The sequence below is a fragment of the Hyla sarda genome, chromosome 3 (assembly GCF_029499605.1).
Source record: "Hyla sarda isolate aHylSar1 chromosome 3, aHylSar1.hap1, whole genome shotgun sequence".
NCBI classification, from domain to species: domain Eukaryota; kingdom Metazoa; phylum Chordata; class Amphibia; order Anura; family Hylidae; genus Hyla; species Hyla sarda.
The window spans coordinates 177,482,995-177,510,021 of record NC_079191.1 but is presented as its reverse complement, the minus strand read 5'-3'; the positions used below and the strand labels follow the sequence as shown (position 1 = coordinate 177,510,021).

Below are 27,027 nucleotides of genomic sequence, written 5' to 3'. Positions count from 1 at the left end.
TAGCTGCAGGTCCCTCAGTGAGCGCTGCTTGGGCCTAGTCACTGACCGTTCGCTACTTGTTTTCAGCGGCTGCCGTGCAGTAGTCGGGACGCTGTAGATTTCTGCAGGAGGCGTTCTACTGACGGTGACCGACATGGTGCCGTCTACATCAGACATGACAGACATTGACAAGATTGATATGTCGCTTGGTAAGGAACTTGTCTCCCAGTCATTGAGCTCCAGAGTGAGGGAAGGCTGACATGTCTCCATGTGTGAGGAAGGGCTGCTTCTTGTAAACAGCGCTCGCTGGCTTCTGACAACTTGTGACTAATGCTGGTTATCCTTTTGTTTTGGTTGCTACCCAGCTTTCCCACACTTCTGAATGGCATATTACTATAAGAGGATGCATCACTACTAGACTAGGTGGCTTATAGGGATCCTACTTAGTGAATTGTCCATGTTATCACCCTGCTGCCTGTATACTTGGGTCCTGTCCAGGAATCGGTGATGATCTCCAGCAGGGGCATTGCCAGGTGACCATCTTGTGTCCAGGACTGGTGTCTCCTACAGATGCCAGCAGGGCAGCATGTCCTTTATAGTAGATAACTCTATTGTTAACCCCTTAAGGACCAGACCAATTTTGGCCTTAAGGACCAGACCAATTTTATTTTTGCATTTTCGTTTTTTCCTCCTCACCTTCTAAAAATCATAACTCTTTTATATTTCCATCCACAGACCCATATGAGAGCTTGTTTTCTGCGTCACCAATTGTACTTTGTAATGACATCACTTATTTTACCATAAAATACGACGCAACCAAATAAATATTATTTATGTGGGAAAATTTAAAAGAAAACCGCAATTTGGAAGGTTTTGTTTTCACGCTGTACCCTTTATGGTAAAAATGACATGTTTTCTTTATTCTGTGGGTCAATACGATTAAAATGACACCCATGTTATACGCTTTTCTATAATTGTACCGCTTAAAAAAAAAATCTCAAACCGTTTTCACAAAATTAGTATGTTTAAAATTGCCCTATTTTGACCACCTATAACTTTCTAACTTTTCCGTATATGGGGCGATATGAGGGCTAATTTTTTGCGCCATGATCAGTAGTTTTTATCAGTGCAACTTTTGCTTAGGTTTTTATTTTTTATAACATTTTTAATAAATTTATTTTGGAATAAAATGTGACAGAAAAACAGCAATTTTGGACTTTAAAAAAAATTATTTTTACATTTATGCTGTTCACCGTACGGGATAATTAACAATATATTTTAATAGTTCAGACTTTAACGCATGCGGCGATACCAAATATGTGTATTTTTTTTACGCTTTTTTGGGGGTAAAATTGGAAAAACTGACGTTTTACTGCCGCAGATGCTGTGATCTGTATTGATCACAGCATCTGAGGGGTTAATGACGGACATCCGCGCGATCGCGGATGTCCGCCATTACCGGCGGGTCCCTGGCTGCTGATTGCAGCTGGGACCTGCTGCGCATGACGCGAGCACCGCTCCGGTGCTTGCTATCATGGCGGCGCGTAAATGTACGTCATGGTGCGTTAAGTACCACGTCACCATGACGTACATTTACGTCCATTGTCGTTAAGAGGTTAAGGACCCAGCCAATTTTCAGTGTAGGACCTTGGCCATTTTTTGCACATCTGACCACTGTCACTTTAAGCATTAAAGGACAAGTCTCACAGCTCACAGCTTGGTAACAAGCTCTCTGCTCAGGCAGCTGAGAGCAGGAAATGTGAGCAGTGCATGCAGGGAAATGTAGTCTTTGAGATCACAGGCATAGCCACCATAACCAGGAAGTAACTGGAATTTATGAGCTGAATAGCTGGTGAATGGGGGGGGGGCGGAAAAAAAAATCACACATGTCAGAGAGGTGGTAAGTGAATATACTATGGAATGGCTAGGTATTTTTTTTTTCATTTCTGCATGGGATATCTTCTTTAATAACTCTGGGATGCTTTTACCTTTCATTCTGATTCAGAGATTTTTTCGTGACATATTCTACTTTGTTAGTGGTAAATTTTTGTTGATACTTGTTTCATTTCTTGGTAAAAAATTCCAAAATTTGATGAAAAAATTGAAAATTTAGCATTTTTTTTTTTTACTTTGAAGCTCTGCTTGTAAGGAAAATGAATATTCCAAATAAATTATATATTGATTCACATATACAATATGTCTACTTTATGTTTGCATCATAAAGTTGACATGTTTTTACTTTTGGAAGACATCAGAGGGCTTCAAAATATAGCAGCAATTTTCAAATTTTTCACAAAATTTTCAAAATTAAAATTTTTCAGGGACCAGTTCAGTTTTGAAGTGGATTTGAAGGGCCTTCATATTAGAAATACCCCATCAATTACCCCAGTTTATAAACTGCACCTCTCAAAGTATCCAAAATGACATTCAAAAGGTTTGTTAACCCTTTAGGTGTTTCACAGGAATAGCAGCAAATTAAAGGAGAACAATAAAAATCTTAATTTTTTTACCCTCGCATGTTCTTGTAGACCCAGTTTTTGAATTTTTACAAGGGGTAAAAGGAGAGAAATCTTCCTAAAATGTGTAACCCAATTTCTCTCGAGTAAGGAAATACCTCATATGTGTATATCAAATGTTCGGCGGGCGCAGTAGAGGGTTCAGAAGGGAAGGAGCAACAGTGGGATTTTGGAGAGTGAGTTTTTCTGAAATGGTTTTTGGAGGGCATGTCACATTTAGGAAGCCCCTATGGTGCCAGAACAGCAAAAAAAAAAAAAAACACATGGCATACTATTTTGGAAACTACACCCCTCAAGGAACGTAACAAGGGGGTACAGTGAGCCTTAACTACCCCACAGGTGTTTCATGACTTTTTGTTAAAGTTGGATGTGTAAATGATTTATTTTTTTGCACTAAAGTGCAGTTTTCTCCCAAATTTTTAATTTTTACAAGGGGTAATAGGAGAAAATGCCCCCCAAAATTTGTAACCCCATCTCTTCTGAGAATGGAAACACCGCATAGGTGGACGTCAAGTGCTTTGCGGGCGAACTACAATGCTCAGAAGAGGAGTCAAATTTGGCTTTTGCAAAGCAAATTTTGCTGAAATGGTTTTTGGGGGGCATGTCCCATTTAGGAAGCCCCTATTGTGCCAGAACAGCAAAAAAACAAGGGGTACAGTGAGCCTTAACACCCCACAGGTGTTTGATGACCTTTTGTTAAAGTTGGATATGTAAATTATTTTATTTATTTCACTAAAATGCAGTTTTGTCCCCAAATTTTACATTTTTACAAGGGGTAATAGGAGAAATGCCCCCACCACAAATGTGTAACCCCATCTCTTCTGAGTATGGAAACACCTCATGTATGGATGTCAAGTGCTCTGCTGGCGCACTACAATGTTCAGAAGAGAAAGTGTCACATTTGCAAATTTTGCTGAAATGGGGGGGCATGTCGCATTTAGGAAGCCCCTATGATGCCAGAACAGCAAAAAAAACACATGGCATACCATTTTGGAAACTACACCCCTCAATGCATGTAGCAAGGGGTACAGTGAGCCTTAACACCCCACAGGTGTTTGATAAATGTTCATTAAGTGGGATGTGAAAAGGAAAAATTAGATTTTTTTTTTTTACACTAAAATGCTGGGGTTACCCCAAATTTTTCATTTTCACAAGTGGTAACAAGAGAAAATGTCACTGTAAATTTGTAAGTACATTTCTTTGGAGTAAGGACATACCTCATATCAGGACGTTAGCAGCTCTGCGGGTGCACACCGTTCTCTGAGGAGCAGGAGCGCAGTCAGGGGCCTTGAGCTTCTGCATAGCTGCCTATGGAGCCAGAACAGTGGGACCCCCCCTCAAGGGGCATTACATGGGGTACACTAAATAACTAAAATGGGGTACAGTGGGATGCAAAATCATAAAAAAGGTTATGTTCCCAGAATGATGACCCAGAGCATAGCCAAACCAAAAAATATGCCCACCCCAAACCCTATGCTCTGAATCATCATTCTGGGAATATGATGTGTTTGGCCGTCCCTAACCTGTTGCCTCTAATCTGCACCCCGCTCAAGTGGAAAGAGAGCGCTGCGCATTTGAGGCAAAAAAAAGTCCCTGATGATATTGACTCAGTGACCCATGACCCATTTTTGGAAAAAATACCCCCAGAGGTCTTATCATGTACTCTGGACTTGGTACATTGGGGTCAAATTATGGAAAATTTATTTGAAAAGGGAAAATGTAGTACTCCATGGAAGTGTGATACTCCCTGTTTCAATGTTTTTATTATTATTAAGGTGATCAAAAATGAATAAGCATACAAAACGTATAACGTCAGCAATACACATTACGCCAACTGTGAGGAATTGTAAACTTCAACAAGTAATTAGCAATATATTAACCCCTTAAGGACACATGACGTACTGGAACGTCATGTGTCCACTCCCGATCTATAACGCGGGGCCACGGCGTGGCCCCGCGTCATAGCGGGTCGGGCCCGGCCTCTAACAACGGCCGGGACCCGTGGCTAATAGCGCGCGGCATTGATCGCTGTGCCGCGCGCTATTAACCCTTTAGACGCGGCGTTCAAAGTTGAACGCCGCGTCTAAAGTGAAACCGAAAGCATCCCGGCTAGCTCAGTGGGCTGTTCGGGATAGCCGCGGTGAAATCGCGGCATCCCGAACAGCTGACAGGACAGCGGGAGGGCCCCTACCTGCCTCCTCGCTGTCCGATCGCCGAATGACTGCTCAGTGCCTGAGATCCAGGCCTGAGCAGTCATCCGGCAGAATCGTTGATCACTGGTTTCTTATGAGAAACCAGTGATCAACATAGAAGATCAGTGTGTGCAGTGTTATAGGTCCCTATGGGACCTATAACACTGCAAAAAAAAAGTGAAAAAAAAAAGTGAATAAACATCATTTAACTCCTCCCCTATTAAAAGTTTGAATCACCCCCCTTTTCCAATAAAAAAAAAAACACAGTGTAAATAAAAATAAAAATAAACATATGTGGTATCACCGCGTGCGGAAATGTCCGAATTATAAAAATATATCATTAATTAAACCGCTCGGTCAATGGCGTGCGCGCAAAAAAATTCCAAAGTCCAAAATAGTGCATTTTTGGTCACTTTTTATATCATTTAAAAATGAATAAAAAGTGATCAATAAGTCCTATCAATGCAAAAATGGTACCGTTAAAAACTTCAGATCACGGCGCAAAAAATGAGCCCTCATACCGCCCCATACACGGAAAAATAAAAAAGTTATAGGGGTCAGAAGATGACAATTTTAAACGTATTAATTTTCCTGCATGTAGTTATGATTTTTTCCAGAAGTCCGACAAAATCAAACCTATATAAGTAGGGTATCATTTTAATCGTATGGACCTACAGAATACATATCAGGTGTCATTTTTACCGAAAAATGTACTACGTAGAAACGGAAGCCCCCAAAAGTTACAAAACAGCGTTTTTTTTTTCAATTTTGTCGCACAATGATTTTTTTTCCCGCTTCACCATAGATTTTTGGGCAAAATGACTGACGTCATTACAAAGTAGAATTGGTGGCGCAAAAAATAAGCCATCATATGGATTTTTAGGTGTAAATTTGAAAGAGTTATGATTTTTTAAAGGCAAGGAGCAAAAAACGAAAATGCAAAAACGGAAAAACCTCCGGTCCTTAAGGGGTTAAGCATAAGCAGGGGTGTGGAAATTTTATAAAAAACTACTTGTCCACGGGACTAAAATGGAGCAAAATCTACTTGTCCCTCACGACGATCCACTTGTCTGGGCCAATTTTCGCTTTTACGCTCTCGTTTTTTCCTCCTCGCCCTATAATAGCCAGAACTACCTACCGGTACTATAATGATACCTTTTAATTTTTCAATAACATATTCTCTGAACCAAAAAAATATATAAATATATATTAAGGGAAGTGAAATTGAAATAGTAAAAGATAATTTTGCAGATTTGGTGGTTTTTCTTTTCGACGCCATTTACCTTGTGGTTGAGGTAACATGTTAGTTTTATACTTTAAGCCGCCTGATTACAGCGATACCAGATTTGTATCGTTTACGTCATGTTTTACTAATTCTGGACTTTTTCTAATTTTTTTTAATTGCCATTTTTTTAACCCCTGTAGCTTTATTTTTTTTCTGCATACCAGGCTGTATAAGGGCTAATTTTTTGCGCCATAATCTGTTTTTTGTATCGGTAACATTTTGGTATTGATCTGACTTTTTTTTAATCGCTTTGAAAATTTTTTTTTTCTGGGATATTATAAAAATTTCAAATCTGTGGTTTGGTATTTTTTTTACATTTACCGTACGGAATACGTAATGTTATATTTTAATAGGTTTTACAATTATGCACGAAACGATAATGAATATGTTTATTTTTATTATGTTTACATGTTTTTATATAGGAAAAGGGGGTGATTTGAACTTTTAACATGGAAGGGGTTAATGCAGCGGTCTTCAAACTGTGGCCCTCCAGATGTTGCAAAACTACAACTCACAGCATGCACGGACAGCCAACGGCTGTCCTGGCATGCTGGGAATTGTAGTTTTGTAACATCTGGAGGGGCACAGTTTGAAGACCACTGGGTTAATGTGTGTCTTTCAAACTTTTTTTTTTTGACACTTTATTAGACTTATGAGAAATCATTAGATTCCTCATACAGATGAATAGAGTTCTATTGAACTCTACTAATCTGTGTGCTCTGTGATCCATTGATAGAGCCTAGTCCAGCCTGGCTCTATCAATGACAGAGCTGGGACTGGAGGAAGCAGAGGTAAGTCCTCCGGCTACCTCCATAATGGATCGCCCCCCTGCGATCACGCGGCGGGGGGGCGATCCACCCCACTAGCCCACCAGGGAGCGTTCACATCTCCCTTTAGACGCCGCTGTCAGCTTTGACAGCGGCGATCTAAAGGGTTAATAGCCAGTCGCGGCGATCGCCGCATGCTGGCTATTAGCGGTGGCCCCCGGCTACTGAGAACAGCCGGGGGCTGCAGAGTATGGAGCGGGCACGAGTCCGGAGCCCGCTCCATACTCCCCTGTGAGCGCCGCATACATCTCCCCGTGCAGACGTGCCTCCTCCCCTCAGCTCTCCGAAGCTACAGCTGGGAGGAGTGAAGGCAGAGGACGCAGGTCTGCACGGGGAGCAAGAAGCCACGCCCCTCATCTCCCCCCGCACGTCTGCAGAGCAGGGGAGAGAAGACCAATACACAGCTTCTCATCTCCCCTGCTCTACTTCAGAGGACACAGGCTGCAGAGTATGGAGCGGGCAGGTGTCGGGAGCCCGCTCCATACAGACTGCAGAGCGCCGCCGCGCTTGTCAGGTCCGGCCCTGCTTGCCCGAAGCCGGGCTAAGGGCCGGACAAATTCACCTGCCCGGTGCCCAAAACTGCTAGTCCCGGGCGTCGGAATTCCACATCTCTGATAAGTCCGAAAGGGTGTGATACTCCTTGAAGCAATCGTTTATGCAGAGGCCCGGATGATCGGGGCAAGTGTCACATTGAGTGGTGGTATCCTTCCGTATCCCCCTCCTGTTACACACACTGCATCTTTTCTGGGATGGTCCCTTCTTTCCAGTGTGGGGGACCTCACCTGGAAAGTGTTGGCCTGGGACGATCCTGGCACCTATAACTTCAGTTTCTTGGGAAGTCCGGCCTGCTCTTTCCCAGTCAGCAAAGATCAGGGCCCTTAGGACTTCTTCTTTGAATTGAAGGTATGTCCCTGTGTTGCCAGCGTACTGGGACAGTACAAAAGAGTTGTACATGGCAACCTGTACCATGTAGACCGCAACTTTTTTGTACCATACCGGTGTTTTCCGCATGGCCAGAAAGATTAACTCCTCCCATATACTGATTGTATTCCAGAATACAATCAGGCTTGAGGACCGGTCCCACGGTACCTCGCACAGGGACAGTTGAGCTGCCGTTACCATGAATTGTGGTCAGCATAAGGACATCCCTCTTATACCTGACCAGCAACAGCTTTTCATGGAGGTGTCTGGATCAAATTTAGAGGGAGGCCTCTCTGGTTCTTCCGCACGGTCCCACAAGCGGACGTGGATCTGGCGGCAAGGGATGTGAACAGAGGGATGCTGGTATAAAAGTTGTCCACGTACACGTGGTAACCCTTATCCAGCAATGGGTGCACAAGGTCCCAAACTATTTTCCCGCTAACACCCAGAGTGGGGGAATATTTTGAGGGTTCAATACGGGAATCTTGTCCCTCATATACTCTAAACTTGTAATTGTACCCGGAGGTACTCTCACAAAGTTTGTAGAGCTTCACGCCATACCGCGCCCGCTTCGAGGGAATATACTGGCGGAATAGGAGTCTCCCCTTAAAACTGATAAGAGACTCATCTACCGAGAGCTCCCTGAGCATTACGTAGGCCTCCAAAAATTTGGCCCCAAAGTGATCGATGATCGGCCTCAATTTATAAAGCCGGTCATAGGCAGGATCACCTCGGGGCGGACATGCCGCATTATCAGTGTAATGGAGGCATTTCCGAATGGCCTTGAACCGCTTCCGTGTCATAATCTGGTATAGGATGTCTTCGCTCCAGTACTGCCTGTCACTGGGCTTGTTAACCAGGCCCATATTCAGCACGATGCCCCGAAATGACCTCATTTCTGCTGCATCAATGGCGCGCCATTCATTGGACCTGGCAAAAAAAGAATCAGGGTGGTTGGCGATGAACTGCTGGGCGTACAGATTCGTCTGCTCCACCATCAGATTGACAAAACTGTCACTGAAAAAAGGGAGGGTGTGTGGGGGGGGTGGGGGGTGGGGGGGGGTAGTATGTAGTGTGTGTTTGGTGTAACTTTATCTATAATGGTGTGTGATTTAAAAATCGCACACCGTTATATAGGGGGGTAAAAAAAAAAAGCGCTGTGGCCAAAAAAAAAAAAAAATGGAGAGGGGGGGAAATAGGGCCTGGGTCACACTGAAAATACTGAAGAGGACCCTTGGGGACCTATTAGGGGTCGGGGGGGGGGGGGGATTTAAAAAAACAAAAAAACTTTTTATAACTTTCTCTTTTTTTTTTTTTTTTTTTTTGTACTGCTACCTGTCCCTGTGATGTAGTCTGTCCCTTACTTTTTCTTCTCTGAGGGGCTCCGATCACGGCAGAGGGGGGGTCCTTGGCTCCTTCTTGCAGCTCTGCCCGCTGAATGAACTCAGTGAGCCGGCAGAGCGTCAAGAGGGGGATATTAACCCCTCCCCTGCCGGCTGCTATGCAAATCGTTGCCGCGATCGCCGACATGGGGGGGGGGGTCTGATGACCCCCCTGGGCATTTGCGCGGGGTGCCTGCTGATCGATATCCCGGGACCGAAATTCCCATGGATGTAAATGTACGTCATGGGTCCTTAACTACCAGGGTCCCATGACGTACCGGTAGAACATGGGTCCTGAACAGGTTTAAGGGGTACTCCAGTGGAAAACTTTTTTTTTTTAATCAACTGTTGCCAGAAAGTTAAACAGATTTGTAAATTACTTCTGTAAAAAAAAAAAAAAATCTTAATCCTTCCAGTACTTGTTAGCTGCTAAATACTACAGAGGAAATTCTTTTCTTTTTGGAACAAAGAGCTCTCTGCTGACATCACGAGCACAGTGCTCTCTGCTGACATCTCTGTCCATTTTAGGAACTGTCCAGAGCAGCATATGTTTGCTATGGGGATTTTCTCCTACTCTGGACAGTTCTTAAAATGGACAAAGATGTCAGCAGAGAGCTCGATGTTCCAAAAAGAAAATTATTTCCTCTGTAGTATTCAGCAGCTAACAAGTACTGGAAGGATTAAGATTTTTTTAATAGAAGTAATTTACAAATCTGTTTAACTTTCTGGAGCCAGTTAAAAAAAAAAAAAAAAATTACACTGGAGTACCCCTTTAAGCTCCGTCACTCAGACTTTTAGAAGGATAAGAATTTAGCGGAGAAAAAAAATAGCGCATGTCCTGTCAATGGGATCTGTCAGGATCTGGTGGTGTCTGTTGTGCTCCGACCCTTTCAGGCTTTGCTTGGCAGGATGAATGGATGGGAGCACAATGGCAGTGTGAACCTAGCCTTAAAGGGGTTATCCACCATAAGGTGATTTTAGTATATACCTGGCAGACAGTAATGGACATGCTTAGGAAGGATCTGCGCTTGTCTTGGGGCTAAATGGCTATGTTGTGAGATTACCATAACACTGTGGCTAGCTTTTTGTGAACTGGTATTTCCTGTTTGACTTTTCTTTTCTTTGACAACAAATCCCATAATTCCATTTTCCTCTGTCCCACACATCAGCCACCCCACCCATTAAAATAAAAGACCTGTGGTTTTCAATCAGGGTGCCTACAACTGTTGCATTAGTTGTAGATTGATCTCTCTCCCACCAAGCGATCGCTCCACTCATTGAAGCAGACAGGCTCCCTGTCATCAGCTGACTAGTGAGTCAGGTCTCGGCCGCATTGCAACCTGGGAAAAATCCGAGACAAGTAATTTTTTATGCTGTTAAAAATAAATATTGGGGTGAAAAATCACATAAGAATTGTGAGAAAACCATCACACACAGGTACAGACAGTATATTATGAACTACACTAACTTTACAGCCCCTGTAGCATAGTCAAATAAAAATAATTCCTGGAATACCCCTTTAACCCCTGAAGGGTTTTTGCACTTTCGTTTTTTCCTCCTTACCTTTTAAAAATCATAACCCTTTCAATTTTCCACCTAAAAATCCATATTATGGCTTATTTTTTGCGTCACCAATTCTACTTTGCAGTGACATTAGTAATTTTACCCAAAAATGCACGGCGAAACGGAAAAAAAAATCATTGTGCGACAAAATCAAAGAAAAAACGCCATTTTGTAACTTTTGGGGGCTTCCGTTTCTACGCAGTGCATATTTCGGTAAAAATTACACCTTATCATTATTCTGTAGGTCCATACGGTTAAAATGATACCCTACTTATATAGGTTGGATATTGTCGTACTTCTGGAAAAAATCATAACTACATGCAGGAAATTTATACGTTTAAAAATGTCATCTTCTGACCCCTATAACTTCTTTATTTTTCCATGTACAGGGCGGTATGAGGAATCATTTTTTGCGCCGTGATCTGAAGTTTTTATCGGTACGATTTTTGTTTTGATCGGACTTTTTGCTCACTTTTTTTATTCATTTTTTAATGGTATAAAAAGTGACCAAAATACGCTTTTTTGGAATTTGGAATTTTTTTGCGCGTACGCCATTGACTGTGCGGTTTAATTAACAATATATTTTTATAGTTCGGACATTTACGCACGCGGCGATATGTTTATTTTTATTTACACTGTTTTATATTTTTTTATGGGAAAGGGGGGGGATTCAAACTTTTATTAGGGAAGGGGTTAAATGACCTTTATTAACACTTTTTTTCCTTTTTCCATAGGGACCTATAACACTGCACACACTGATCTCTCATCCTGATCACAGGCGTGTATTAACATGCCTGTGATCAGCGTTATCGGCGCTTGACTGCTCCTGCCTGGATCTCGGGCACGGAGCGGTCATTCGTCGATCGGACACCGAGGAGGCAGGTAAGGGCCCTCCCGGTGTCCTGCAAGCTGTTCGGGACGCCGCAATTTCACCGCGCCGGTCCCGAACAGCCCGACTTACTAGCCGGGATACTTTCACTTTCGCTTTAGAAGCGGCGGTCAGCTTTGACCGCCGCTTCTAAAGGGTCAATACCACACATCGCCGCGATCAGCGATGTGTGGTATTAGCCGCGGGTCCCGGCCGTTGATGAGCGCCGGGACTGACGCGATGTGATGCTTCATATCGCGGGAGCCGGCGCAGGACCTAAATATACATCCTGCATCGTTAAAGGGGTACTCCGGTGAAAACCTTTTTTCTTTTAAATCAACTGGTGGCAGAAAGTTAAACATATTTGTAAATTACTTCTATTAAAAAATCGTAATCCTTCCTGTACTTATTAGCTGCTGAATACTACAGAGGAAATTCTTTTCTTTTTGGAACCCTGATGACATCACTAACACAGTGCTCTCTGTTGACATCTCTGTCCATTTTTGCAACCATGCATAGCAGATGTATGCTAAGGGCAGCATGGTGGCTCAGTGGTTAGCACTGCTGCCTTGCAGTCCTGGGGACTGATGTCATCAGAGAGCATTCCAAAAAGAAAAGAATTTCCTCTGTAGTATTCAGCAGCTACTAAGTACAGGAAGGATAAAGATTTTTTTTATAGAAATAATTTACAAATATGTTTAACTTTCTGCCACCAGTTGATTTAAAAGAAAAAAGGTTCTCACCGGAGTACCCCTTTAACAATAACCATGGAATAGGAGTGTCTGTGTGAAACAGTCCAAATGGTAGTATAGTATATGCCCTAATTACATTGCCAAAGATATCTAAAACAACGAACCCTTGGTGGATCCTCCACTTTCTGGACGTTCTCCAGGGGGACAGTTGGAATAAAAAAAAAAAAAAGTATAATCTTGGGTGCTCTCTTGGATGTTACAATTAATTGAAAGAACGGACTTGGTGATAGGTTTGAAAATAAAAATTATAATACAACAATTCTCTTTGTCAGGTCCGCAATCATTGAGGAGGATTGCGGACCTGACAAATGTGCAGGACCCACCAAGGGTTCGTTTTAGATATATTGGACAATTATCGACACTGCCAACCTTTCACTGGTGGCAGCAGCTGGACGTTGGATTAATATCTTGATCCTGCGGACATACCAGTTAGTTGTGTCCAGGCCTTCTATGGTGTTGTGCTCACAGCACAACACGATCAGGTAAGCGATTTTTCAACACATCACTTAACACAATACATCTGTGTATCGTGGTAACGGCACTTAGAACACCATTTGTGTTTGTTCCTTTCTTCTTTTCCCTACACACTACTAATTACTTTGCCATCATAGAAGTGGTATACAGTGAAAAATAAATGGGATTATTATTATTATTTTTTTTCATTTTTCTCAGCTGTATTATTGCTTAATTTTAAAGGGGTACTCTGGTGCAAAAGGATAGGGGATAAGATGTTAGATCGCGGGGATCCCGCCGCTGGGGACCCCTGCAATCTCTGGGCCGGCAGCAGCGGCATCCAGAACACGATAGCGTGGAGCTTCCGTGTTTGTGACGTCACACCACGCCCCCTCCATTCATGTCTATGGGAGGGGGCGTGATGACTAGTACGTAGCCATCACACCTCCTCCCATAGACATCATCTGTCATCCGGAGCAGAGTTCTGATGACCATGGTGCCGTGTCGGCAATCTCGGAGGTCACCAGCAGTGGGATCCCCGCGATCTAACATCTTATCTCCTATCCTTTTTGGTAGAGGATAAGTTGTTTTGCGCCGGAGTACCCCTTTAACAAAGTTCTATTAGGGCACACACTAATTCTTATGTTTTTAACTTCTTTCCTGCAGATGACATTATTAAGTTAAATAAGCAAGAACAGCAAAGTCAAGCATTGTTCAATGGAGGAACACAAACCAATTTTTTTCAACAATTTAGAAACAAGGGAAAGTGGGGTGCTCGACGGCAGACAGGTATGTGAAATTGTGTTGCCAAATTAAGTTTGTAAATAGTTTTAGGAGTTCATTGTTCATGTGTTTGGTTGTTTTTTTCCCCCCCTTTTGTAGGTGCTGGAAACATGGGAGTGCACAAGCGTCCATATGGTGTCAAGACAGCATTGCGTAGGATGTCGTCTTGGAGTGGAGTTGGTCATTTGAATCGTTCACTTCACATGAGGGTAATAAACTTATCTTCTACATTATTTTTTTTTACAGAGCTTTTAAAAGAATATTTACCTAACATTTTGTACAATGTTGTAAATGTTCTAGCTATTTTAGTGTTTTGTTTTTTCTAATTAGAGAATAAAGAAATCCTAAATTCTCCATATATGGATGAATCCAAAAATTAATTGACATTTATGAGGCCAGAAGGGTCTGATGTTTTTAAGGATGAAGAGAACTGTGCAGAGTGCCCAATATTTTTTAGAATACAAGAATTCTTGATGTTTAAATCACAAGAATTTCTAATGTCCATCTTCACTCCAAGCAACACACTATATTGTTTATAATCTCAAAAAATAATAAAGGCTGGAACAGCGGTTAAAAAATGCACTCTTCTAAATTTGTTGTTCTACTGTTCCTAGCCAGAAATGCTGCGATCACATCACATACATAGGACGTTGCAGCCAATGATTGACCTCAGCACGGTCTTCCTATATGTACAGCACATGACCACTGAGGCAAGTGATGAGCTGCAGCATCATCACGGCAGTTTTAATGGGAGACTCTGAAGCTGTGTGGGCCAATTTTTATTTATTTATTTTTAACCAGTTAAAGCCTACAGTCAATCTTTAAAACAGAGGGAAGACCACTAAAATAAGTCTTGCTAACCACATCATTTTTTACATACAATTGCTTGTTCTTTTTGCAGTTTAGGGTGCATTCAGATCTCGTTTTCACTCTATGGCAGCTGTATTCAGCAGGAGAATTTTATTCATTTCAATGAGCCGATGAAAATTGGCTAGTGACTCTGCTCGGCTAATTTTTCACATTTTGCCCAGACTGAAAACCATGGTTTGCCACAGTTTTCAGTCCTGGTCAAAATCTGAATAAGTTGTTAAAAAAACAGTGTTAGGGTATGGTCTCTTGTAGCGTATACGCAGTATATTTCACAATGTACTAAATCTGCAGGAAATACGCAGTGTATTTTCCTATGCGTAGACACACATGGCTACTTGGCGGCAGCCCTGTGTGCGCAGCAAGATTTGGAGGCGGGGCCAGTCCGCCCGTCTTCAAGCCTCACCGCGCGCACAGGGCTGCTGTGGGCTAGCCCTGTGTGTTATCCCATAGGAAAATACACTGCGTATTTCCCGATGTGCAGCAGATTTTGCACAGCGTAAAATAGGCTGCATATACACTATGTGGGTCCGTACCATAAAAACTTCCATTTCTTTGTAATGTAAATCCCAGAAGAGCATGTAGAGTTATATGTTTTTTTTTTTTTTTTTTTTAAATATCCCCAACTGTACCAAGATATTTTATTGTCAGTAGAATTTTGCCAGCATCTACACTGTAGACTTTGCTAAGTTAATATAATTTTCTTCTTTTTTTTTTTTTCATTGACTCTGTAGAATTCGGCACCTCAGCGGCTACCTTTCAGACGAAGAATTAACTTTTCAAGACCCATGGATTTGGCAAGCAAGTCTTCATCAGCATTTAACAGATATCCCTTTAATAGGCAAGCTAGTTTTAAACAAAATGTTAACAGGGTCATTAACTGCAATGGCTTTTAATGTGGAAACTGTGACTATTGATATCTAAACAGAGTGAATCTTGAAATCTTGTTTTCTTTTACCTTAAATTTTTAGCAGTTATTCTAATGCAAATACATTTAGAAGTGGAGTGAGAATGAGGCAGCAGAGAGACACTCGACAAGCCACATATTTCCTTAGGAGAGGCCTGAAGGTAATTCCATCTGCAATAATGAGAAACTGGATGTTTAGACATATTACAGGTACAGAAGAAGATTTGCATACATAGTGTTACAATACACGTTTGGATGAACATGACTGTTATTTTATTACTGTAAAGATAGCCATACACCATCAAAAGAGGACAATTTTAAGCATACTCCTTTTCTTACAAAAAGTTATTTTTCTCTATCGGCTCCATTGGGGGACACAGACCGTGGATGTATGCTGCTGTCTCTAAGGAGGTGTGACACTATGGTAATAAAAAAGTCAGCTCCTCCCAGCAGGATATACCGCCTTCAGCCTCTGAGCTAGTCAGTTTAAGCTTAGTGTCTGAAGGAGGTGGACATGGTCTGGATCCTCCAGACCTGGTCTTCTGTTTTTTATTTTCCTAGTATAGGGACGTGTTAGTTTTTTATTCCCTTTCTTTTCCGTTTTCAGGTGGGGGCTCAGGGACTCCGGTTCCCTGTTTCCCCATTGCGAGTAAGGGGGCACAGACATTGCGTATATGCGCTGTTAACCCCCTCTCGCCAACGGTCAGCGCTTGGGTTGGCACCTCATGGGTACGGGTCCCCCCTTTTTCTCTGCTCGCCTCGCTCGCGCGTAGCAGCTAGGGTGATGCAGGGACAAAAAGCTGACTGAAGACTTCACTGAAGACTCCATTAGGGAAGTACTTTTTGTCTCCATAGGTAAGGACTCGCAACCTCTGGAGACCCCCTGTTTTGGCCCACCTTCAATTTATGGGGCTTGATATACAGGGGCTGCACTTATGCTGGGGGAGCAGTGGCACCAATATTTTATTTTATAGGCTCCTTACTTATGGGGCATGTGGTATGGAACACTATTATGGCTGTGTGTGTGTTTTGGTGCACTACTCCAGCGCCTTATATGCGGCTGTCAGACGCGGCGCTGCTTCGGGCGCTCTCAGCGCCGGTTTAGTTCTTATGCCTGCAGCACCTTATACGCGGCTGACAGCCGCGGCGCTGCTACGAGCCGGCCGCTTCAGCGCCGGCATACTTTCACTTTCGCCGCCCGCTCTGTTCCCCCGAGCGCATATACGGCTAGGCAGGTGCACCCGGGACAAGGAGCGGACGCCATGACAGTTCTTCTTCTGCCGTCTGTAGCTCCGCCCACTGGGCTGGGAGCTCTGAGGCGCGAAGCAGCGTCCAATCAGCGCCGTGGGCGCGATTTTCTATGTGTGAGGGTCGGTTACTGTGTTCCTTGCTTCAGGCACGCCCCTCCCTATTGGCTGGCCTGTTCAGTCCCTCTGGCTGCACGGAGCGAGTTCTCCTCACTGCAGCTGACGGGGGACACAGACCAGGGTGAGAAAGTTCCTGTCTTCTCTTTTTACCACATCATGTCCGTACCCAGGGCTGTTCCTCCCTCCAAACAGAAACCTGGGAATTCAGTGACTTACTATACCTGTAAGCACTGTAATACCAAGATGGCTGGCTCCACTGAGCCAACTTGCTCTGCTTACCTCACTGCTCCCCCACTGATGCCCCTTCGGTCCCGGTGGGTTTAGCCGCTCCTCCAGCCTGGGTTTCTTCCCTGACCCAGTATATGGCTGACTTGACCCAAGTCTCCCGCTCGGTGGCTGAGGCCTCTCGGGAAATGGTGTCCGCCTTGAAGGGGTCTTCCCTGCGTAGGACCTCTGAAAGGGCCCGCTCTTCGTCTCCTCGTACTTCTCACTCTCACAAGCGTACTAGGGGTGCCTCGTCTGACTCTTCCATTGAGTCTTCGAATAGACGTGAACGTCGCTCCTCCAGAGGGCGTTCTCTGAGTCGCCGCTCTGCCACGCCAGAGCCGCGTACCCGGTCTGGGTCACCCCCCTCCAGGACTGCCTCTACTCATTCACATTCTTCTGGTGAACTAGTGGACAAGGCTTCCGAATCGGCATCTGACCCAGAGGACCGCTCGGACTCAATTGCTGCGGTGAACTCATTGGTGACAGCCATAAGAGACACCTTTCACTTGGAGGACCCAGGATCTTCGGATGTCAATCCAGGAGTATCCTTTCATCGTACTAAGCCAGCACCTCAAAGGTTCAGCTCTCACGCTGACTTTGACGACATTCTGGAATCCGCATGGAAGCATCCAGACGAGATTCACGGGAGTCAAGACAATTCAAGAACGTTATTCATTTGACAAGGACTTTTTCGCTAAGGTGGCTTCCCCTCCCTCAGTGGATCCACCAATCTCCCGGATCTCTAAGGCGACTCTCTGCCTCTGGCAGATGCCGCTGCCTTCAAGGATCCTGCGGACAAGAAGGTGGAATCTTTAGCTAAGTTCGCTTCTGAAGCAGCTGGCTCTTCTTTGCCTCGACATGGGTGTCCAAGGCCCTGTCGGAGTGGTGCCAAAAGCTCCATCAGGATATCTTAGCGGGATCCCCCCCAGAGGATCTATCTGCTCTGGCTCTCCAATGCGCCGGACTTTGTGTGCGCAGCTTCCATGCAGTCAGCCCTTTGTTCTGCCTTTGCTGTTGGTCACCTAGCAGCCCTCCGCTGCTCTGTGGCTTAAAGCTTGTAATGCAGATGCCGCTTCCAAACGGTCCCTCACTGAGCTTCCCTTTACGGGCGTCCGTCTTTTTGGCAAACGCCTTGATGAGATGATCTCTGAGGCAACGGGAGGTAAGAGTTCCTTGTTACCTCAAAATAAGGCTCGCCCTACTTCCCAAAGGAAGTCCTTTTCCTTTTGGTTCTTTGGGACCTCTGGCCCCAGTAAAGGGTCCGGGCAGGTGCCCTCGCGGGACAAGAAGGCTCCCTCGTTCCGGGCTCGCCAGTCTTGGAAGTCGGACTCCAAACGCTCTGGCCATTTTGCGCCCTAATCGGGCAACCGCCAACCCACTTCTGCATGAAGTGAGGCCCCCACCCGTGGTTTCTTTTCGGGTGGGAGGTCGTCTCTTGTTTTTCCGAGACGTCTGGACCTCACACGTTCAGGACTCTTGGGTCAGGGACGTGGTGTCCAACGGTTATCGGATCGAATTTGCCTCCCTTCCGAGGGATCGCTTTTTTTCGATCCCGGGCCCCCCGGTCTCCTCCTCTGGTGAAGCAATTTAGAGCGGCTCTCCAGTCTCTGCTTCTCCAGGGGGTGATCGTCCCTGTCCCTCCAGGGGAATGTTTTCGGGGTTTCTATTCAAATCTTTGTGGTCCCCAAGAAGGACGGTTCTGTGCGACCAATCCTAGACCTCAAGCGTCTCAACCGTCATCTTCTCACCCGCCACTTCCGGATGGAATCTCTCTGCTCGGTGGTGGCGTCCCTGGAACAAGGAGAGTTCCTTTCATCGGTGGACATCAAGGATGCCTACCTCCATGTGCCAATATTTCCGGGCCATCACCGATATCTCTGCTTTGCGTTTCCGGAGGGGCACTTTCAATTCGTAGCCCTCCCCTTCGGTCTAGCCACGGCTCCTCGGGTCTTCACAAAGATCCTTGCACCAGTGATGGGCCTATTACAGTCGAGGGCAATCTCGGTGATACCCTATCTGGACGACCTTCTCATCAAGGCTCCAACCAGAGCCCAGACTCTGGAGAATTTGGACGTCACTCGCCACGCTCTGACTCGCTTCGGGTGAATGGTCAACCGGAACAAAGTCAGTCCTCCGGCCTACCCAGTCTCTAACCTTTCTGGGACTTCAATTTGACACGGCCTCTGCCCAGATTTGTCTTCCGCCGGACAAACGTCTGGCGCTCCGGGCGGGGGTCCGCTCCCTGCGGACTCAGGTTTCAGTCTCCATCCGCACTTGTATGGAAGTCCTGAGTCGGATGGTGGCAACTATGGAGGCTATACCCTTTGCCCAGTTTCATTACCGCCCCCTTCAACTGGCGATTCTCTCTCGGTGGGACAGGTCTCCTCTGTCCCTCGATCGTCAGATTGTTCTCCCTCTCAGGGTCCGTCAGTCTCTGCTCTGGTGGCTCCGCTCCCCCCTTCTTCTCCAAGGGCGGTCGTTTCTTCCCCTTCACTGGCAGGTTTTTACAACGGATGCCAGCCTGTCGGGCTGGGGCGGCGTGTTCAGGGATTGAACGGTCCAGGGACTCTGGTCTCCCCAGGAGACCCTTCTTCCTGTCCTGTCTTCAGTCCCGTCCTGTCCGCGTTCAGTCGGACAACGCCACGGCTGTGGCGTACATAAATCGACAGGGCGGCACTCGCAGCTCGGCTGCCATGGCCGAGGTGACCAAAATTCTCACCTGGGCAGAGAGCAAGGCTCCGGCCATTTCGGTGATTCACATTCCGGGAGTGCTCAACTGGGAAGCGGACTTCCTCAGTCGGTCCTCACCCGACCCCTGCTAGTGGTCGCTTCATCTGGAGGTCTTCGCTCAGCTCTGCAACCTCTGGGGCATTACGGACGTGGACCTCTTCGCGTCTCGGCACAATCGAAAAAATTCTTCAGTTTGTGTCCAAGTCCCGGGACCCTCAGGCTTTGGCCGTGAACGCCCTAGTGATTCCTTGGGTGGGGTTCGCCCTACTGTATCTGTTCCCTCCTCTTCTTCCCAGGGTGCTGAGGAAGCTCAAGGCAGAGAACGTCCCCGCCATTCTGGTAGCTCCAGATTGGCCCAAAGGTCGTGGTACGCCGACGTAGTCAGGCTCCTGGACGACGTCCCTCTGCGCCTTCCGCTCAGCCCGGATCTACTCTCTCAGGGTCCTCTTTGCCACCCCAATTTACAGTCGCTGCATTTGATGGCGTGGCGGTTGAGACCGCGGTTTTGAGGGCCCGCGGGTTCTCTTGCCAAGTCATTTGCACCATGCTCAAGGCTCGTAAGCCCTCCACCGCAAGAATTTACCACCGTACTTGGCGGTCTTATTTTCGTTGGTGTGAAGCTCAGTACTTCTCCCCGGTGACCTTCTCTGTTCCCCATCTTCTCTCCTTTTTGCAGTCGGGGTTGGACTGGGGTTGTCTCTCAGTTCCCCTAAAGGTCAGGTTTCGGCCCTTGCTGTTCTTTTCCAGCGGCCCCTGGCTTCTAATTTTCATTTCCGGACCTTCCTGCAAGGAGTGGCGCACGCTGTTCCTCCTTATCGGTCACCTTCCCCTCCTTGGGACTTGAATTTTGTTCTGAGTGCCCTCCAGGGTGCACCCTTTGAGCCCCTTAGAGAGGTGTCTCTCCGCTTCCTTTCTTGGAAAGTGGCATTTCTTGTGGCTATCACCTCCATCCGGATGGTGTCTGAATTGGCAGCTCTTTCCTGCCGTTCTCCGTTTCTGGTGTTCCACCAGGACAAGGTCGTTTTCCGGCCGGATCCTTCCTTTTTTACCTAAGGTGGTCTCGGCCTTTCATCTCAACGAGGACATTGTCCTCCCATCTTTTTGCCCGGCTCCTTCTCATCCTAAGGAGCGCTTACTACACAAGCTGGACGTAGTTCGGGCTGTTTGGCCTTATCTCTCCATCACTTATTCGTTTTGTCAGTGTGATTCCTTTTTTGTCCTTACGGAAGGTCGTCGCAAGGGTCAACCTGCTTCCAAGGCCACTATTTCTCCGTGGATTCGATCGACTTTGCACACTTTCTCGAGGTTTTACAGAGTTCTCGAGGTTTTACAGAGTTCATACTTTCGCATCGGCTGATGCTAATCTGGGGTGTAAAGTGTTGCAGGCGGCAGTGGATCGGCCGTCTGCTTGATTACTTATCTGCCCACCCAAGGGACGGCTTTGGTACGTCCCACGGTCTGTGTCCCCCCCCCAATGGAGCCGATAGAGAAAAGGAGATTTTTTTAACACTTACCGTAAAATCTCTTTCTCGAAGGATCCATTGGGGTACACAGCTCCCGCCCTTTTTGGGTTTTTCCTTTTTGGTTCTCTGTCCGAGGGTGTGTTCAGTTATGTATGTTCTTCTGGTTCTCGGACAGTTTGGGGTTTTTCTTTGACCTATTGGTCTCCTCCTATTGCTCTGGAACTTAAACTGACTAGCTCAGAGCCTGAAGGAGGGTATATCCTGCTGGGAGGAGCTGACTTTTTTATTACCATAGTGTCACACCTCCTAGAGACAGCAGCATACACCCGCGGTCTGTGTCCCCCAATGGATCCTTCGAGAAAGAGATTTTACGGTAAGTGTTAAAAAATCTCCTCTTTTTTTTTAAGTAGTAAAATCAAACCTATATAAATTGGCTTTCGTGATTATATTGCCCTACAAAATAAACATAACCCTAAAGTGCACGGCATAGCAAAAGTGCATGTTTTTTATTTTTTTTATTTATTTTTTTCAATTTGTACCCCACAATTTTTCTTTCGGCTTTGACGTAAATTTTGTGGTAAAATATGTGATGTCATTACAAATTAAAATGCCAAAAGGAAAACCGCTGCGTCCTTAAGGGGTTAAAAACTTTGAGCTTGATGTTCCTTTGGCCAGCATTTATCACTCCTGTTTCCCCCAAATTCATAAATGCTCAGCTTGGCTGAGTGTTTACATGTTCTGAATGGAGTTAGGCGGTTAAAGGTTTACTTCGGAGGGGGGGGATCTGGCACCATATGGTGTGTGCATGAAACCGCACCCACATGTTATGGCTGCATGGTGGACTTACAAAGGGGCCTTTACATTCACTCTATAAACTGTCCACTCTGTGCCAGCTGTCCATAGCTAAAAACTAAACCTAATTTTATTATAGTACAACCCAATTCAGCCACTGTAAGGTAGCAAAGGTAACACAATAGAAAGCACCAACAATTAGATACATAAATGTACAGAGGATGAGGATTAGAGGGGGTGTGTGATGGCAAATAAAAAATCAGCTTGGGGTAAGAATTTCACACTAAGTCTATGTTCACACGGCAGAATTTTCTAATTGAGTCTGCTGGAAAAATTCCACTAGGAAATTCTGAAAATGTTACTGCACAGTGGCCTGGATTTATCAAACTGTGTGGGAAATAGAATAGAGTGATTTTTCTCACAGCAACCAATCACTGCTCAGATAACAAGCTGAGGTAAAGGGAAAGCTGAACTGTTATTGGTTGTTGTGGGAAAATCACAATTTTTTATCTCACACAGTTTGATAAATCTTGGCCAATGTCTTGAATCAGGATTCCTCTGTCACTTTCACACGTTGCCTGATGAAACTGCGCATGCGCAGCGAAACGCGTTGCATCTAATAAACCCAACTTGATTTTATGCTGCACTCCTCCTGGTTCCTTCATCCAGCGCTGACATCTCCTACTACACGGTCAAATTGCTTATCTACTCCCTTTCACACGGCGGAATTTTTGCTGCAGAAATTCCGCAGCGGAAGTTCTGCTTCGTGGATTCTAAAAAAACATTAAACATGTCCTAATACTTTGCAGAGTTCCAGGCAGAATCCTGTTAGTCAATGGGGCTTTGAATATCGGCAGAATTTATGTTTTGAATACAGAAATTACTCAAATTCTGAAAAACTGCAAAAATTCCACAGCAAACTTTGCAGTACGGAATTTGAATTGATCCACAAAATTTCTGAACATAACCCGATAATGGGGTAAAAAAAATCAAGTTTTTCTTAGACAAGGCAAGGACTTCCTGTTGTGTTTCAGGGTTAATCATCTCCCTAGTTGGGGCTTGAGAAGACTATGGCCAGGATTGGGCGTCACTCTACTTCCTGTATGGAGGAACAATCCTTGATCCAACAATATCACTAAGCATAGCTTTCTCTAACTCTAGAAGTAATCCCTTCTATAAAATGACATCTAAAGTATTGACATTTTCTCCCTTTGGTTTGTTAGGAAGCCATTTTATTGTAGAATATGATAAGCCCCTGTTCTAGATATAAAATGATGCTCATTAATACAAATTGATTGCACCTATGGATTTTTTTAATGCACATGTTGTGTTAACAGATAATGTATTCTGGTTCACCCAAATTGCAGATTATGGCAGTTGCAAATAGTAGTGTGCGGCCAACCAGCAGGTAGTAAGAACATTCTGGGGGCCAAAGAACCATGCATGGTGACTGTTTGGGGGAACAGCACTTTTCTAGTAAATAAAATAAATGAGATAAGCCACATTATGTCTTCTGTTTTAGGTCCAGGCAGGAATGGAAAGTGCTCAACATGAAGAAATTCAGGACCTGAACAGAAAAAATGCGTGAGTGTAATAGCCCAAAGTAACTGACAAGTCCAGGAACTGTCTTTTTTCAGATATAATGCGGCTGTGTCCATTTCATTTTAGCAATACATTATGTTTGTTCATGGGTGTGTTTCTCCCTCTGCTGTGGAAGTATAGTGATTTCTGGTAATTGGTTGAAGAATTAGTTCTGTTTATTCCTATATATTTTAGATGGAGAACATCTATGAACAGAAGTGGTCTTCTGACTGTATCATTTGGCAATCCTTCTGCTTTACCAAGGTAGGTTGATTCTGGTTTATGAGCTATAGTAAATAGGTGGAGGTGGTGCGCTTTTATGTTCCCTTTTTGTTCCTTTGTTCTTATTGTTAAGTAGTTAAGTGTTAAGTTTCTGTGACAGGATACATTGTTTAATGCTTCATTGTCTTGTGCTTGTGTTTAGCAGTAGTATGGGAACAATGCTGCCGAGACCACCATTGCCCTTTTTATTGAAAAAGGAGGGTGCAGAACCAAAGGTTCCCAAGGGTGTCCCTCTTGACTTTGACATAAACAGTGTTGCTAAACAGGTAACTTTTCTTTTTTAATACGTATATACTCGAATATAAGCCGAGGCACCTAATTTTACCACAAAGAACTGGGAAAACTTATTTACTCGAGTATAAGCCTAGGGTTGGAAATGCAGAAGCCCCTGTCATTATCCACACTCCACAGCCTCCCCCACTCAAGCCCCTTTGTCATCTTCCACTGCCGCAAATCCATCCCCCCTTCCCATCATCTTGCATAGCCACAAATCCCGGAGCACAGCCAAGAAAGGGACACCCGTGACATCAAGGGCGTCCCTGCGCACAGACATTTGCTGCTCCTAAAACGTCAGCGTCCCTACCCTGGCTGAGTTTATTTGGGGCCGCGGCTGGCCTGGAGTCGTGCCACCAAAGAAGGGGGCCTCCCGGCGGGATGACAGGAGGAGGTGAGTAGGGGAACAGATGGGCAGATGAACGGCCCAGCATGTCCTCACTAGAGTATAAGCCGAGGGGGCTTTTTCAGCATAAAAATGGCTGAAAAACTCGGCTTATACTCAAGTATATACGGTAAATAAAATTTGTATGTAGATATATATTTTTTTTTTTTTTTTTTTCGCCTTAAATTATTTAAAACATTTCTGTTGTGGATTTATACTTCTCGCCACTGTGTGAGCTAAGTTTTTCTATGTGTTTTTTTTTTTTTTACTAGACTGGAATCACACTTAATGAACGCTTCAAGATTCTGAAGGAACAAAGACTATCTCAGCCTCTGAACAAAGGAAGCAGATTTGTGACTGTGGGATGAGATTGGTTTCTTGCCTAGGGCTGTGCTCTGTTTACGTTCCTTTTATTTTTTTTTTTACCTGACTTTAACTGCAGAGATCAAGATGTTATGTCTCCTGCACCAAGGCTTTGGCTCTTCATATTTGTTTTTTGAGAGCTCAAGAGAGCTAAAATGGAGATTTTTCGTATTGTTTGTACTGTGAAATATGGATAAAAGAATTTATAAGCCTGGAAAAGTGTGACATGGAATTCTTCAGTCACTATTCACAAACCTTGGCTAGAGTCGAGATACTGTTATGACTACAGATACATAGTAAGCATTTTTTTTATTTTGCTGGAGGAGATGGTTTCCATAAAGCGGACTGTTGATGTTTTCCTACACTGTTATTTCTTGTACAGTTTTATGTATGCTATACAACCTGTATAATTATTAGACATCAGAGTCCTTCAGAATGAAGATTTACCTTATTCCAAAATATTCAGTTTCAGAAGAATATTGTCTGCCGAAGTCTTGTTACTACAGGTTGCCCTCATGTTATGGAAAGTCCGCCCCTACTTTTATTAACGTTCTGACACTACACTGTTAGAAACCTGTTAACTTCATTTTCAACATTTTGTAAGAGTTTATCAGCAATCATTTTCAAGCTAAAGTATTAAGACCTGTTGGGTTTAATAAAGAGCAACATTTTGCTTGTTTAGCTATAAACTGTGGCAAGGATTTTGCCAAGAAGTGCACTGTGAAGTGTTGCTAAGTAGCATTTCTGAAAATGTTAATGTTTTGTTAACACTTCAATATTTAGGTTGAAATTTTGGTTGGGATCTTGCCAAGCATACAGACCATAAATAGTTTGTTTCGGTGAATGACATTTTTGCTACAGTTAAATTATGTTGATAAAACAATATTGTATATCTTACCTTTTCATAATAAACAGTTCTGCACAACAGGATGTTCTTATTGAGACGTTTTAGATTGGAAGTGAAAGGAGCTCTAGTTGTGTACTATTAGCAAACGCCCCAGCTCTGGTCATGTCCCCTGAAATGGAGAGAATGAGAAATAGCTGTGTTCCATGGAGGTAGTTCTCAGGGGCTCAGTAACAGCAGGAGCATTAATTTTACCTTGTCAAAATTCTGAAGGTATACCATGCAGAATTTTTTTTTTTTTAATCGTTTTTTTTCGATGAAAGCTGTGCCTTCTGTGTTTAAGTTAGTTGTTATCCAGGAATTTTAAAAAAAGCGCATGTCCATTAAAAACAGCACCACGTCTGTCCGAAGGTTGTGTGGTGTTATACAATTTGGTTCCATTCACTTCAGTAGAACTGAACTGCAATACCACACACATTCTGAGGACAGGTGTGGTGCTGTTTTAGGAAGAAATCTGCTCTGATTTTCTAATTCTGGATTACCCCCTTTACACACTGTCAGTCAGGTAATGTATTTAGGAGTACAAATTTTCTCCTGGGGGGGGGGGGGGGGGGGAAGGTTGAGGAATATAGCAATTGAGGACAGTCAGTATACTGCCATAAAAATTATCTTACGCTAATTTAAGCCCATAAAAACGAAATTGTCTTAAATATGCTGCAGTATACAATGACCTATTTATGGCTGATATGTTAATGTATACCACAGGAGAAAGGCAAAAACAAGATAAAAATTTGGTCTAAAGCTAAACTCCAGTTAAGTGTGCACTTTTATTTTCTTGTTTTGGTGATTACACAACAATTGCACACTGTGTCATCTCAAGCTTAAAGGGGTACTCCGCCCCTAGACATCTTATTCCCTGTCCAAAGGATAGGGGATAAGATGTCAGATCGCCGGGGTCCCGCTGCTGGGGAGCCCTGGGATTGCCGATGCGGCACTGCACTATCATTGCTGCACAGAGCGAGTTCACTCTGTGCGTAATGACAGGCGATACAGGGGACGGAGCAGCGTGATGTCATGGCTCCGCCCCTTGTGACATCACGGCCCGTCCCCTTAATGCAAGTCTATGGCAGGGGGCGTGACGACCGCCACGCCCCTCCCACAGACTTGTATTGAGGGGGGTGGGCCGTGACATAACGATGCTCCCTCCCCTGTATTGCCCCTCATTACGCGCAGAGCGAACTCGCTCTGCGCAGTAATGATGGCGCGGTGCCGTAGCGCCGATCCTGGGGCTCCTCAGCAGCGGGACCGCGGCGATCTGACATCTTATCCCCTATCCTTTGGATAGGGGATAAGATGTCTAGGGGCGGAGTACCCCTTTAAATTTT

General features: G+C 44.6%; 1 protein-coding gene across 3 annotated transcripts; it reads left to right on the top strand.

The window, feature by feature from the left end:
• FYTTD1 (forty-two-three domain containing 1) lies at nt 1-25,747 on the top strand. 3 transcript variants are annotated; one of them, XM_056565586.1, is made up of 9 exons: nt 1-188; nt 13,405-13,527; nt 13,621-13,730; nt 15,123-15,229; nt 15,363-15,456; nt 23,437-23,498; nt 23,691-23,759; nt 23,920-24,043; nt 24,708-25,747. In XM_056565586.1, the coding sequence occupies exons 1-9, from the start codon at nt 134-136 to the stop codon at nt 24,801-24,803; spliced, it is 840 nt and encodes a 279-aa protein (XP_056421561.1). In that variant the 5' UTR covers nt 1-133; the 3' UTR covers nt 24,804-25,747. The 3 variants fall into 3 exon arrangements, with proteins under 3 accessions (XP_056421561.1, XP_056421560.1, XP_056421559.1); XM_056565585.1 differs by having other exon boundaries at nt 15,360-15,456; nt 23,923-24,043; XM_056565584.1 differs by having other exon boundaries at nt 15,360-15,456; nt 24,708-25,744.
• The last annotated feature ends 1,280 nt before the right edge of the window (nt 25,748-27,027 follow it).

What these genes read in the sequence shown, in the direction of transcription:
- FYTTD1 (XM_056565584.1), top strand. Translation starts at nt 134, where the DNA reads ATGGTGCCGTCTACATCAGACATGACAGACATTGACAAGATTGATATG. An exon ending in CAAGATTGATATGTCGCTTG is followed by an intron (nt 189 to 13,404) that starts GTAAGGAACTTG and finishes TCTTTCCTGCAG; the next exon opens with ATGACATTATTAAGTTAAAT. An exon ending in AACAGATATCCCTTTAATAG is followed by an intron (nt 15,230 to 15,359) that starts GCAAGCTAGTTT and finishes TTAAATTTTTAG; the next exon opens with CAGTTATTCTAATGCAAATA.